We start from the raw sequence: 12943 nt of genomic DNA on the forward strand, positions 1-12943 counted from the left end.
GCCCTCCCCTCCCTGCCGTGCCCCCCCCCCATCCCCCGGAGAGAGATTTGGGGGGCCGGGGGCGGGGAGAGAGAGCATCCCTTTGGGGGGGGGGGGCGGCGCACGGCCCGTGGCGTGGGCACCGGCGGAGCAAAGCGAGCGCGGAGCGGGGGCCGCGGGCCGGGGCCGGGGGGGTCCCCACGGGGGAAGGGGCATCGCCCGCGGCCGCGGCGCCGGGGCCGTGCATGGAAGCGAGCTGGGTGCCGGCTGCCATGGCTCTGGGGCTCTCCTCCAAGAAGGCTTCCTCCAGGAACATCGCCGTGGAGAGGAAAAACCTCATCACCGTCTGCAGGTGGGGGGCACGGCAAAATGGGGAGGGGGGAGAGGAGGGGAGAGGAAGGGAGAGGAGAGGGGGGAGGGAGAAGCGACCACCGGCGGTGGGGATGGAGGGGATGGGGGGCGGGGAGGGGCCGTGCTGGGGAGGGGTGGGGGGTTCATCCCTCCCCCCCGCCGCCCCCTCGCCCTTTGGGGGGGTTTGTTGTGGCTGCGGTCGCTTTTTGAGGGGGGGAAATTCAGGTTTGGAGGGGGGAGGAGGAGGAGGAGGATGGGGATGCGGGAAAGGGGGGGCGCGGGGCTGCGGCGGTGCGGGGTTCTGGGGGGTTCCGGGGGTTCTGGGGGTTCCAGGGGGTTCCGGGGGGTTCCGGGGGGCTCCGAGGGGCTGTGGGGATCTATAGGTGCTGGGGAGGGGTCGTGAAGGGGGAGACAGGGGGCGGGGGACACAGTGACAACATGGAGGCGGCCGGCGCGGGGATGTCGGGGACCGCCGGGGATGGCGGGGGGACCTGGAGGGTGAGGGGGGTGCTGGGGGCAGCGGGGTGCGGGTGGGGGGCTGGGGTTGGGGACCCCCATGCGGGCGGGGGCCCAGGAAGTGACGTCAGGGCCCCGGAGCGGCGGGGATGGGGGATGAAGGATGGAGGATGAGCGTTGTCATGGAGACTCGCGGCTGGACCGGGATGGGGGGGCAGCGATGGGGCGCAGGGACGGGGTTTGGGGGGCTGGTGGCTCCTGCCGGGGGGCGGTGACACCCCCGGGGGCCCGGTGAGGGGCTGGGGGTGCTGGGGGTGCTGGAGCCTGGCCCAGGGCTGGGGGGATGTGGGAGGTACCCGGGCCTGGGCAGCCTGGCAGGGACCCCCAGGGCCTCATTTGGGGTTTGGGGACCCCAGGGCTCCTCAGCGTGGCACGGGGCACCTCCACACCCCACTGCCATGACATGGGCACACACTGGATCTCCTTGCCGTGGCATGGGGCACCTAAAGGCCCCGTTGTCACCACATGGAGACCCTCTGGATCCCCACCAGGACACCTCCAGCCCTCACTGCTGTGCCACGAGGCACCTGCAGCCCCCAGTGCCAGGATGGGAAACCCTCCAGCTGCTGCCAAAGGGATCCCTCTGACAGCTGTGACCCACAGAGCCCACAGAGGGGGCGATGCCCCCCAGCAAACACCTGCCCGTGCATGGTGCCTGGTCCGTGCCCTGTCCTCGGCGTCGCTGCGCCCCGAGCACGAGTGGCCGGGCGGAAGGGGAAGCCATCACCGCCCGCGCACGGCCGGGAGGAAGGGGGCCTTTGTTCGCCCTTCCTGGCCACTTGCACGGCGGGGAGCAGCGGGGTCCCTGGGGACACGGGGACAGGGGGGTCACCGAGCCACAGCCCAGCCCGACGCCCTCTTCCCGCTGCCGGGAGCGGGAGCCAACAGCTGCAAAAGAGCTTTGCTGAAAGCCCCAAGCCTGCCAGGGCTGGGGGTGTCCCCTCCCTGCTGTGACACTGTCCCCTCCCTGGCCAGGTTCTCAGTGAAGACCCTTCTGGAGAAGTACACGGCAGATCCCATCGATGACTCCTCTGAGGAGTTCGTTAACTTCGCTGCCATCCTCGAGCAGATCCTCAGCCACCGCTTCAAAGGTAGTGCTGGCCCCAGGGCTGTCCCTGTCCCATCCCCGTGTCCTGTGGTGGATGGGGACACAGCAGGAAGGGTGTCCAGCTCTGCTGGAGGGGCTGTGCTGGCACTGCAGCCCCTGAGCAGCCCGTGGGTGCCCGCAGGCCCTGTCAGCTGGTTCAGCTCTGATGGACAGCGCGGGTTTTGGGATTACATCCGCCTGGCCTGCAGCAAGGTGCCCAACAACTGCGTCAGCAGCATCGAGAACATGGAGAACATCAGCACCTCCAGGGCCAAGGTTGGGAAGGCACCAGTCCTGTCCCTGTCCCTGTCCCCATTTCTATGCCTGCCCCTGTTTCCATACACTCCACCCTGACCCTTGGACATAGACCCATCTACATGCCCATCCCACCCCACCCCATCCCATCACATTTACATCCCCATCTTCATCCCCATCCCCATTTCTATGCCTGCCCCTGTTTCCATACACTCCACCCTGACCCTTGGACATAGACCCATCTTCATCCCCATTCCCACCCCATCCCCATCCCCATTTCTATGCGTGCCCGTTTCCATATACTCTACCCTGACCCTGGGACATGGACCCATCTATATTCCCATCCTATCCCATCCCATCCCATCCCATCCCATCCCATCCCCATCCCCATCCCCATCCCCATCCCATCCCCATCCCCATCCCCACCCTCACCCTCTGTCCCCCCACCTTGCTCCCCTCCCCTCCTGCAGCTCCCTCCCACACCACAGAGCTCCCTGGGACACAACAGCAGCTGTGGCTCCCCATGGTACCAAAAAAGGGGCTGAAAGCCACTCCTGGGGGTGGGTGGGGATGTGGGGACCCCCGGGGCAGCCCCCACCCTCAGGAGTGCCCGGGTGCTGCCTCGCAGGGCCGGGCGTGGATCCGCGTGGCGCTGATGGAGAAGCGAATGTCCGAGTACATCTCCACGGCCCTGCGGGACACTCGCACCACCAGGTGAGCAGCCCCGGCCCTGGCGGCCACGGCCACACCTGCACCGGGGTGTGTGGGGATGCCGGGGTGGGTTTGGGGGTGCCAGGGTGGGTTTTGGGGGGCACAGCCAGCCGTGTGCTCCCCACAGGCGGTTCTACGACGACGGGGCCATCATGCTGCGGGAGGAGTCCACGGTGCTCACGGGGATGCTCATCGGGCTCAGCGCCATCGACTTCAGGTAGGGACAGGTGGCACAGCGGGACCCCTCAGTGACAGCCTCGGGGTTCCCTGACCTTCTCCTGCTGCCCCTGCTCAGCTTCTGCCTGAAGGGAGAGGTGATGGATGGCAAAACGCCCGTGGTCATCGACTACACGCCCTACCTGAAGTTCACGCAGAGGTAGGAGCTGGGCTGCCCTTCCTGGGGTGGGGACCCTCCTGTCTCTGCCCCAGCACCACGATGGGGCTCCCTGAACCCCTGAGAGCCCTGCTGAGCCCCCACACCCCCCAGCTATGACTACCTGAGCGAGGAGGAGGAGCGGGGCAGTGTGGAGAGCAGCACGAGCGAGGACAGCTCACCTGAGCACCCCTACCTGCCCCTGGTCACCGACGAGGACAGCTGGTACAACAAGTGGCGCAAGATGGAGCAGAAATTCCGCATTGTTTATGCCCAGAAGGTACCAGGCTGGGGCCAGCAGGGTATCAGCTTCCCTAGGATGCTCCAGCCTGGAGCATCTCTGCCTCAGTGGTGCCCTCAGCCTTTCATCCTGCTGCTGCGGTGACCCAGCCGCTCTCTGTCACTCTGGATGGCCCTGGGGACACTGGGGGTGGTGGCAGCGGGGCACCACTGATGGTGACCTCCCACAGGGGTACCTGGAGGAGCTGGTGAGGCTGCGGGAGTCGCAGCTGAAGGACCTGGAGGCAGAGAACAAGCGGCTGAAGCTCCGGCTGGAGGAGGTGATGGTGCAGAACCAGCTGGAGAAGAGAGAGCTGGAGGGCGTCATCCTGGAGCTGCAGGAGCAGCTGTGAGTGGGGACCCACTGCCGGGGGGCTCGGGGGGCTGGGGGAGCCAGGCTGGGTGTCCCCAGTGCCCCACACATGCCATGGGCCGTGTCACCTGGCAGGTGCCCAGCACTGGTGGCTGTGCCAGGTGCCGAGCCCCTGCCTTTGCTGCAGGACGGGGCTGATCCCCTGCGAGAACCCACAGCTGGCCCAGCTCTCCAAGGAGATGGTGACACCCCTGGTCAATCAGTGGCCCTCCCTGGGAACCCTCAATGGCAACGAGAGCGGCTCGGACAGCAAACTCTACAGAAGGTAAGCTCACAGTGAGGGGCAGAGACCTGCCAAGCACCCTGCCCTGCCCCGGGAGGGGGGACACGGGGTGAGGGAGGGGCAGAAGAGCTGTGCCAGCCCCGGGGGCTCAGAGCTGTCCCCCTGCAGGCACAGCTTCGTGAGCACCGACCAGCTCTCGGCCGAGAACAGCCTCAGCTCCGACTCCCAGCGCCTGGGCGAGGGCAAGCGCGAAGGGGAGCCCTGGGGGCCCTTGGGTAAGACCCCCCACCCACACCATAGGGCGCCCCCGGGGCCCAGCACGTCTCCCCCCATGCACCCCGTGTCAGGACCCTCCAGCAGCCCCCTCCTCGCGGTTGGGATGCTGCCCCAGCAGTGCAGGGACACCCAGTCACCCCCGGAGAGGAGGTGCCTGTCCCCCCGGGGTGGCAGGGCAGGGACCCGAGCCCGAGCCCCCCGTGACGCCCTCTCTGCCCGCAGGGAAGGACCCCACGCCCTCCATGCTGGGGCTCTGCGGCTCCCTGGCCTCCCTGCCCAGCTGCAAGTCCCTGGCCAGCCTCAAGTCCAACGAGTGCCTGGTGAGCGACAGCACGGAAGCCAGCCCGACCCGCAGCCCCAGCTGAGAGCCCCGGGCCCCGCGCCGCCCCCCGGCCCCGCCTGACGGCGCAGGACTGACCGAGCTCGGCCCCCCTCGCACCCCGGGCACCACGAGGGACTCGCCGCTGATCCCACCGGGGAGGCTGGGACGGGCAGCCCCCTCCCCACCCGGAGACCCCACCCTGGACCCCGGCTGGAGACACGGACCTGCTGGGATGGGGGTGCAGGACTGGGGGAATGAACTGTGCCACGGTGGGGGGACAGCGGCAGTGACAGCTGCTGGGGAGTGAGGGGGGGCCGGGCCAGGCCCCTTCCAGGGTGGGGGTCCAGCGTGGCCCCTCTGTCCGTCCTGCTCAGTCCCTGGTGCCCACCTGGCCTTCCCCAGCTTCCCTGCACTCTGGGGGCTGCCTGCCCCCCTTGCAGCAGCATCCTGCAAGGGGGATGAAGAAGATGAAGAAGGGGGACCTCTTCTTCCCCCTTCCTCCCCGTCCTCCCCTGGGTTTTGGGTTGTTTTGGGTGATTTTGATTTTTATTTCTGCCCCATCTGCCTTGTTGGAGCAAAAGGAATCAATAAACGCAGCAAGAAGAGCTGGCCTGTCACCCACCCCCCCAGCTGGGAACAGAGCCCTTGTGCCCCCCTGCCACAAGGTGTCTCTACAGCCCCCCAGCACACAGAGAGAAATCCTTCCACTAAGAGACAACTATTTTATTTAAGAAATGAGGAGAAGTCCCCTCCATGAGTCCCGGGGTAAGGGGGCAGTGCCCAGAGCTGGGCAGGCCCTTGCAGTGGAAGGATGGGGCAGGGGGGCCACAATGGCCCCCCGGAGCAGCAGTGAGGTCTGTCCCCACACAGGGTGGTCTGACAGGGGATGGGGACATCCCGAGTGGGAGAGGTCCAGAGGCAGGGAGGGGGTCCTGACGTGTCCCCATGCCATGCAGAGCCAGCAAGGCGAGGCTGTGTGTGAGTGATGGTCAGGAGGGGCAGATCCCCAGGCAGAGCAGGGCTGGGGGGCCCAGGCAGGCAGAGAAGCCCCCAAGCTCTGGGGTTTGGTCCTTGCCACGGCCCCAGCTCCATCTCCTGCCAGGCCAAGTCTCCTGGGACACCCCATCCTTGCCAGAGTGTCCATGAATCCAACAGCAGCATCTGTCCAGCCCCAAGGGATGGGCGTGGGGGGCTCCATATCCCCCCAGTGTCACAGCGGCAGGCACAGACGTCCCCAGAGTGGCTGGGACAGGAAGTGGGGCAGGCTGGCCCTGGCTCCGTGTGCGGGCAGCGGGAGGCAGAGCAGGAACGAAGGCACTTGGGCTCTGCACGGCCGAGTGCAGATCCCTGCTCCTGGGACACCTGGCTGGAGCAGGGCTGGCACTGTCCCCTGGGCACGGCCACAGCCAGCCCTGCCCCAGGCCTGCTCACAATCCCCGCAGCTGCTGCTCCTGGTTCAGCTTCTGGAAGAAGCTCTTGCCAAACTCATAGGTGCTGATCATGATGGCGCAGGCAGGTGCTACCTTGATGACGCGGGGCAGAAACCCTGCAAGGACAGCACTGTGAGCCCTGGGGTGATACCAGGGCACCCAGAACCCCAGCATGGAACCAGGGCACACCCTCACCTGCAAACAGCCCCCGGGTGCCAGACTCGGCGCGGATCCGCTGCATGAGCAGCCAGGTGGAGGAAGGCTTGGAAGGCCTGCAGGCTGTGACTGTGGGGAGAGGGGAGCAGGTGAGGCTTGGGGGGCACCCTGGGCAGTGCTGGATGCCCCCCTGGAGCCGGCCCCTCACCTGGGTGCACCTCACTGTCTCCCAGCTGGATCTGCCGATGCGTTTTGACCACGTCGAAGGGCAGCGTCAGCACCGCGGCCACCTGTGGGGTTGGCACTGCATGGTGAGCCAGGACCTGGCGTTCCTGCCCAGTGCCAGCTCTGCTGTCACCTCCCAGCCCCACTCCTCCCTCCCACAGGCACCAACCCCCCAGGGGAGCCCCAGCATCCCAAACTCACCGTGCCAGAGATGGCCCCGGATGCGAAGCTGACCGTGAACGTGGACCCGTCCAGCCAGGGCTGCCTGCAGAGCCACGACCTCACCAGCTCGTAGTTAAACCAGTACAGAGCTGGGGGAGAGGAGACACCAGGGCTACCAGCGGGCACCCCCACACCAGCACAGGGCTGCCCTGGGCCCCCCACGCCCTAGTGCCCCCCAGGCATACCCGAGAAGGGGACGTCCCGCAGCACGGTGGGTCCCCAGCCCCTCCAGAGGGACAGCCAGCCGTCCTGGGCCACTGCAGACTGGATGCACACACGCAGCTCGCGGTAGCTGAGCTGCCGGGACTGCATCTTGGTGCGGATCAGCTCCAGGGGGCTGATGACTGTCACAGCACCCACTGCAACACAAGGGACACGGGGAGTGAGCTCTGTCCGCTCCAGTGGCCGTCCCAGAGCCACCAGCACCGTGCCAGGAGAGCCAGCACTGAATGTGGGCACTGAGTGGGCATGGGGGACCCCAGAGAGGAGGGGCACTCACGCCTGGCCAGGGCCCCAGCCAGCAGGGGGATGTAGTGGTTCCAGCTCCCCACCCGGGTGCGCAGGTAGTCCCGGAGCTGGTCGTAGGTGGTGAAGTAAATAACGGTGGCTGGCACAGCCATGACCCTGCGAGGAGGAGAAGGGCAGTGAGGGGCACATGGCCTCCCTGGGGGCTGGCAGGGAGCTTGGGACCTGTATTCCTGGGCAGGTGGTAGCAGCCAGAATCCCCAAACTCACAGGGTGGGGGGCAGACCGCTCCACAGAGATCTGATGCCCTCATTGCGCGTGATCTTCACAAAAGCATCCTGGGGAGAGAGAGGAGCACCAGGGACAGCAGTTACAGGTGGGAGAAGGACAAACCACCCCCAGAAAACACCCTGACAGCCCTCTGGGGTGGGGAGGCCCTGGCCATGCCTGGAGCTCCTACCAGCGTGCCAGTGAAGTGCCCGGGGGCCTTGTACCAGGCGGTGCAGCTGTTGCCGTTCTGGCACACGTACAGGTGGTCCATGAGCCCGTTGCAGTAGAGGAAACACTTCCCTGAGGAGGAAACAACAGCACTGCCATCACACAGGAGAGCCTTCCCCTCCGCCCCATGCCCTGCACATCTGGTCCCAAAGCTGCCACGTCTTCCAGGAAGGAGCCAAACCCTCAGTGCCTGAGCCCAGTGTGGACCAGCCCGAGGCCAGGAGAGGAACAACCCTGCACAAGGGTCTGATCATGGCCAGAGCCAGGGATGGGGACACCCAGCTCCATGGCAGGGGTGGGCACACAGCAGGACCCACTGCCAGCACTGGGAGAGGGTTTATGCCTCACTTGGTCTTGGCTCTGCTGCCTTGGCACAGTGGGGACATCAGCATTGGCCCCGCCACTGTGCTCCCAAGCCAGGCACAAGGGGCACCAGTTAGGAAAAATCCAAGGGGACTTTGATGTGGCAGCAGGACAGAGTGACAAGACCACACACAGCCAGGCCAGCTGCACAACAGATCCCCATAGATGTGGCACAGCCAGCCCCAAAGCAGGGCTGCAGGGCAGCCTGGGCTGGGGACAGTGTCAGCCCCCACAGTGCAGGGATGTCCCCACAGCCAGAGGAGCCCAAGCCACCACCAGTGGAGAAGCAAACCAGGATGAAGGCTTGGGAAAGCAAAGCCACTGGCAGCAGGAGCCCCCGGCGTACTCACATGTGGCCGGCTGAGCGCCCCAGGGCACTGACTGCGCTGCCAACACTGAAACACACAATGGGACACACTGAGCAACCACAGGGGACACGCCACCACCCGGGGCTGGGCAGCAGGACAGCTCTGTGGGTGACTGCATGCCCCCACAGCCACTTCCCAAGCAGTTCCTATTGTCACCAAACCAGTCCCTTGGGGCCAGCCCCAGCCCAGTGAGCCCACAGGAAGGGGCAGGCCCAAGGGGAGCAGCATGGAGACTGGAACAAAGGGCAGCAGCTGCAGCAGGCTGAGCCTCTGGAGGGCTGGGGGCTGCCAGGCACGGGGCTGTGGAGGGGCAAGGACAGAGCCAAGCACCAGCCCAGCTCCCCCAGCAGGGCCCCCAGGCCCGTGGTAACCTGCCACCTTGCCATGGCCCCACGCTCCAGAGCAGAGACCCTGCCACCAGCTGTGCCAGCTGAGACACCCCTGCCAGGGGACTGGCTGCAGCCCCCCGCCCTGCCCCGAGCAGGGTTACCTTTGGAGAAGGGGGTCCTCTGGGCCTGCAGCCGGATCTTCACCACGTCCAGCGGCGTCACTGCAAAGACACCAGAGACACCATCCCTTAGCCATGCCAGCCCCGTGCCAGGCCCCCGCCCTGGCACCCGCCCCTCTATGCTCACCGAAGAGGGAGGTGAGGATGGCCCCTGTCCCCGAGGCCAGCATCTGCTGCAGTGGCGTGATGCCCCCGCCGGGGCTCGGCGGCAGCTTCTCAGCCATGGCACTGTCCCCCTGCAATGGAGAGCAGAGGATGCTGAAGCCTGGGGGTCCCTGTCCAGGGGTGAGGTCCCCTGGAGCCCCCCCAGCATCCCCAGCCCAGCAGAGTGTCCCACAGGTGTCCCCTGCCCGCCGTGCTATCGCTGCAGCACACGGCACCAAGGGCCCCCCACAATCAGCGGGGCCTGGGGGGTGACAGGGACTGGCTCCCAGGGCCAGCCCAGCCCTGATAACACCCCCTGGCCCCACGCTGGCAGCAGGCCCAGCCTGGCTGCAGAGGTGGAGACAGTCCAGCCTTCCATGTCCTTGGGGAAGGAGGACCGTCCCCTCCCTGCGCTCGGAAAATTAAGGAAAGGAAGGAACAAAGTCCAAAGAGCAGCCATGCTGTGACGGTGACAGCCCTCCCCAGCTCTGGCTGCAATGGCAGCAGAGCCCAGTGCAGCCATGGCAGGACACCAGGGAGGGGGAGATCCCCCTCATGAGTTTGCAACAAGAATCCCAGGAAGGGTTTAGGCATCTGAAACCTCCTGCCTGATCCCGCTGGGCTTGGCAAGGCTGCAGCCTCCAGGGCTGGTGTGCTGCCCTCGGGAAGCAGGGGATATCACACCCTTCCCAGCGAGAAGGATGTGGAGAAATGACCCTCGGCACATTCAGCACCAGCTGCTCCCCCTCGCTGCAGCCTGGGGATCATTATCATGCTGGGATAGGGCCATAGCAGGAGAGCTTCCAGGCTCTGGGAACCCAGGGTTCTTTAAAGCCTGGGAACGCAGCAAAAAATCTTCACCATCTGACTCATCAATTTGCAAGGTCAGAGAAGTCATAAATCTCCCCTTCATGGGCTCAGGAATTGTTGGGTGACCAAGGCTGCAAGTTGGGACAGGTCTGTGCTGAAGCCACACGTGCCAGCCCCCTTGGGAGCTGGGTCTGTCCTGGCACAGGCACCAGCCCCACTGGGAGAGCTGGATCCATCCCAGCCCTGCCCATGTGCCAGCCCCACGGGGAGCCGGGCCTGTCCGAGCCCACACCCTGCAGTGCCCCAGGATGTGGGCGCTCTCTGGGCACCCATCACGCCATGGCAGCGTGGCACGTGCCCCACTGACCCCACAGCCACTGCAGAACCGTGCCACGGGCAGGGCGCTGCCTCCGGATCCTGTGACCCAGCCCTGCTGCTCAGCCTGACGCAAGCCAGGGGAAATCTCTTGCTCCCAGCTCTGCCCCACCTGATAAACTCTCTCCTTGTGACGTGCCCCAGCACAGCCCCGCTGCTGCTGCTGGGCATTGGGGCACCTCCAGGGCTTCCTGTTTGTGTCCAAGCTCCCCTCTCAGCTGGGAGCTGCTCCCTTTTCCGTGCAGGGTAAAATACACCCTTAAACCCAGAGCCCTAAAATATGCCCCTAAACCCAGAGCCCTATAATATGCCATTAAACCCAGAGTGCTAAAATATGCCCCTAAACCCAGAGCCCTATAATATGCCCTTAAATCCAGAGCCCTAAAATATACCCCTAAACCCAGAGCCCTATAATATACCAATAAATCCAGAGCCCTAAAATATACCCCCAAACCCAGAGCCCTGCTCTGCCTGGCGTGTCAGTGGGGCTGGCTATGGCACGGTGACAACAACGGGGAAAATAAACACGGCTTAAGGTGATCGATGCAAACAATTCCCAGGGACGGGGCCTGCAGGGAAGCCCAAGGGGCTCTTGCCGGGCTGGAAGGGCCCAGCTGACCCCAGCCCTGAGCCTGAGGGAAATCCTTGGCCCTGGGCTGCTCCAGTCTCGGGGCGGTGAAGCGGGGTGCCCACCTGGCAGCCCGGGGGGATCCCCTCCAGCTGGGGCACAGAGCGCTCTGCCAGGAGCAGGGACAGTTCTGCTGTGTCCCCGAGGAGCCTGGCCCGGGGCAGGGACAGTTCCGCTATGTCCCCGAGCAGCCCCGGCCCCCCATCCTGGGGCCGAGCCCCAGAGCGGTTTCTCCCCCTGCCTGGAGCCTGCAGGGGTTCGTGCCCTCCAACCCAGGGCTGTACCCCCTCCCCTGGCCCTACACCTCCCTCTCGCAGGCCCGGGGTGCGCCCCCTCCCCGTGAGGGGAGCCCGGGGGTCCCTGCGGCCGCCTCCACGCCCTCAGCGGCCGCACGAGCCCCGCCACCGGGGGAAACTGAGGCAGCGGTGACGCGTGCCGGACCACGCGCGGGGATGACGTGGGGGGAACGGGGGTGTCGGGGGAAGTGCCGAGGGTTCCGCCCCACCTGCTCATTCCAGCCAGGCTTGGCGCGTCCCTCCGGGACCGGGAGGCGGCTCCGCGCCGGCGGCGCCTTTAAGGAGCCCCATGGGCGCCCCTCGCCCTCCGCCGCGCTTCCGCCCGTCCCGCCCCGCGCATGCGCAATGAGCCCCGCGCACCACTGCGCCCCCTGCCGGCCCGGGGGAGCCGCGGCACCCAGAAACAGCTGGGATAGGGAAACAGCTGGAATAGAGACCCACCTGGGATACAGACACAGAAACAGCTGGAATAGGGAAACAGCTGGGATACAGACACAGAAACAGCTGGGATGGGGAAACAGCTGGAATAGAGACACACCGGGGATACAGACACAGAAACAGCTGGAATAGAGACACACCTGGGACAGACACAGAAACTGCTGGGATAGGGAAACAGCTGGAATAGAGACACACCTGGAATAGAGACACACCTGGAATAGAGGCACAGAAACGGCTGGACTAGAGACACACCTGGAGTAAACAGCTGGTTTACAGAAACAACTGGGACAGAGAAACAGCTGGGATACAGACACAGAAACAGCTGGGATACAGAAACAGAAACAACTGGAATACAGAAACACCTGGAATAGAGAAACTCCTGGAATACAGACACACCTGGGACACAAACACCCTGTACACACCTTGTACGTGCTCTGCACACTCGTGGTGCTGACAGAGAGGCCCATCTTGCACACTCACTGTGCTGGTAAAGGGGTTCACCTTGCACACTCACACTCCACGCTGGCAGAAGGCTGTGCCTTGCACACTCACTGTGCTGAGGCCCTGACCCTCACCATCCTGAGCCCACCGGGGTTGCACGCTCATTGCATCAGGCTGGGACATGGGCACGGTGCCGTGCCAGGCCCAGTGCCACTGTGCTGCCTGCAGAGGAACAAAGGCTCTCAGTTCCCAAAGCACTGTGAGCATCACCCAGCATCTCCCCGTCCTGTGCCACGCTCCCTGCAGCTCTGCCTGGCCCTCTGAGCAGGGGGCGAGTGCCCTGCTGCTCCCACCTGGGCCTGTTGGAGCCGGCATTAATGCTGGGGGTCTGGAATCCTATCTCTGCTCACTGCAGATCCTTCCCTGCTTTGGAAGCACTGTGTTTCCAGTGGAGAACCCCCAGTCCTTCTGGGTGAGGTGGTGATCTCCCTGAGGGGCTCTTATTTCTGCTTGTAGTTAAATTTGGGTATTTTCTCGGGAGGAGTTTCTTCGCTGAAAGGGTGATTAGACATTGGCAGGGGCTGCCCAGGAGGGTGGTGGAGTCTCCATGCCTGGGGGTGTCCAGGGAATGGCTCAACATGGCACTCAGTGCTCTGGCCTGGTTGACAAGGTGGGGATCGGTCACAGGTTGGACTGGATCATCTTGGAGGTCTTTTCCAACCTCAGTGATGCTGGGAAGGTGGGAGGGAGCCTGGTGCCCGTCAGCCCCTCGCTGTAATCTGGGCTGATGACAGCAGATGGCTCCCGAAGCCCCTCGGAACCCCGCCCGGA

General features: G+C 65.1%; 2 protein-coding genes across 6 annotated transcripts; one reads left to right on the forward strand and one right to left on the reverse strand.

The window, feature by feature from the left end:
• The first annotated feature begins 55 nt into the window (after window positions 1-55).
• On the forward strand, window positions 56-5350 carry RUNDC3A (RUN domain containing 3A). Of its 4 annotated transcripts, none has more exons than XM_074557448.1 (11): window positions 65-331; window positions 1822-1937; window positions 2076-2209; window positions 2817-2902; window positions 3027-3116; window positions 3195-3275; window positions 3387-3552; window positions 3743-3900; window positions 4052-4189; window positions 4316-4422; window positions 4646-5350. In XM_074557448.1, exons 1-11 carry the CDS (start codon window positions 225-227, stop codon window positions 4786-4788), a joined length of 1326 nt encoding a protein of 441 aa, XP_074413549.1. In that variant the 5' UTR covers window positions 65-224; the 3' UTR covers window positions 4789-5350. The 4 variants fall into 4 exon arrangements, with proteins under 4 accessions (XP_074413547.1, XP_074413549.1, XP_074413550.1 ...); XM_074557449.1 differs by lacking the exon at window positions 65-331 and adding an exon at window positions 442-555; XM_074557447.1 differs by lacking the exon at window positions 65-331 and adding an exon at window positions 770-828.
• A 103-nt stretch (window positions 5351-5453) lies between these two features.
• SLC25A39 (solute carrier family 25 member 39) lies at window positions 5454-11566 on the reverse strand. 2 transcript variants are annotated; one of them, XM_074557451.1, is made up of 12 exons: window positions 11443-11566; window positions 9108-9216; window positions 8963-9022; window positions 8455-8499; window positions 7704-7813; window positions 7514-7581; window positions 7278-7402; window positions 6964-7137; window positions 6758-6867; window positions 6540-6621; window positions 6371-6460; window positions 5454-6291 (listed from the first exon to the last, which is right to left on the reverse strand). In XM_074557451.1, exons 2-12 carry the CDS (start codon window positions 9202-9204, stop codon window positions 6173-6175), a joined length of 1080 nt encoding a protein of 359 aa, XP_074413552.1. In that variant the 5' UTR covers window positions 9205-9216; window positions 11443-11566; the 3' UTR covers window positions 5454-6172. The 2 variants fall into 2 exon arrangements, with proteins under 2 accessions (XP_074413552.1, XP_074413553.1); XM_074557452.1 differs by lacking the exon at window positions 8455-8499.
• Window positions 11567-12943: the final 1377 nt, after the last annotated feature.

The sequence above is a fragment of the Zonotrichia albicollis genome, chromosome 23 (genome assembly GCF_047830755.1).
Source record: "Zonotrichia albicollis isolate bZonAlb1 chromosome 23, bZonAlb1.hap1, whole genome shotgun sequence".
In the NCBI taxonomy this organism is placed as follows: Eukaryota; Metazoa; Chordata; class Aves; order Passeriformes; family Passerellidae; genus Zonotrichia; species Zonotrichia albicollis.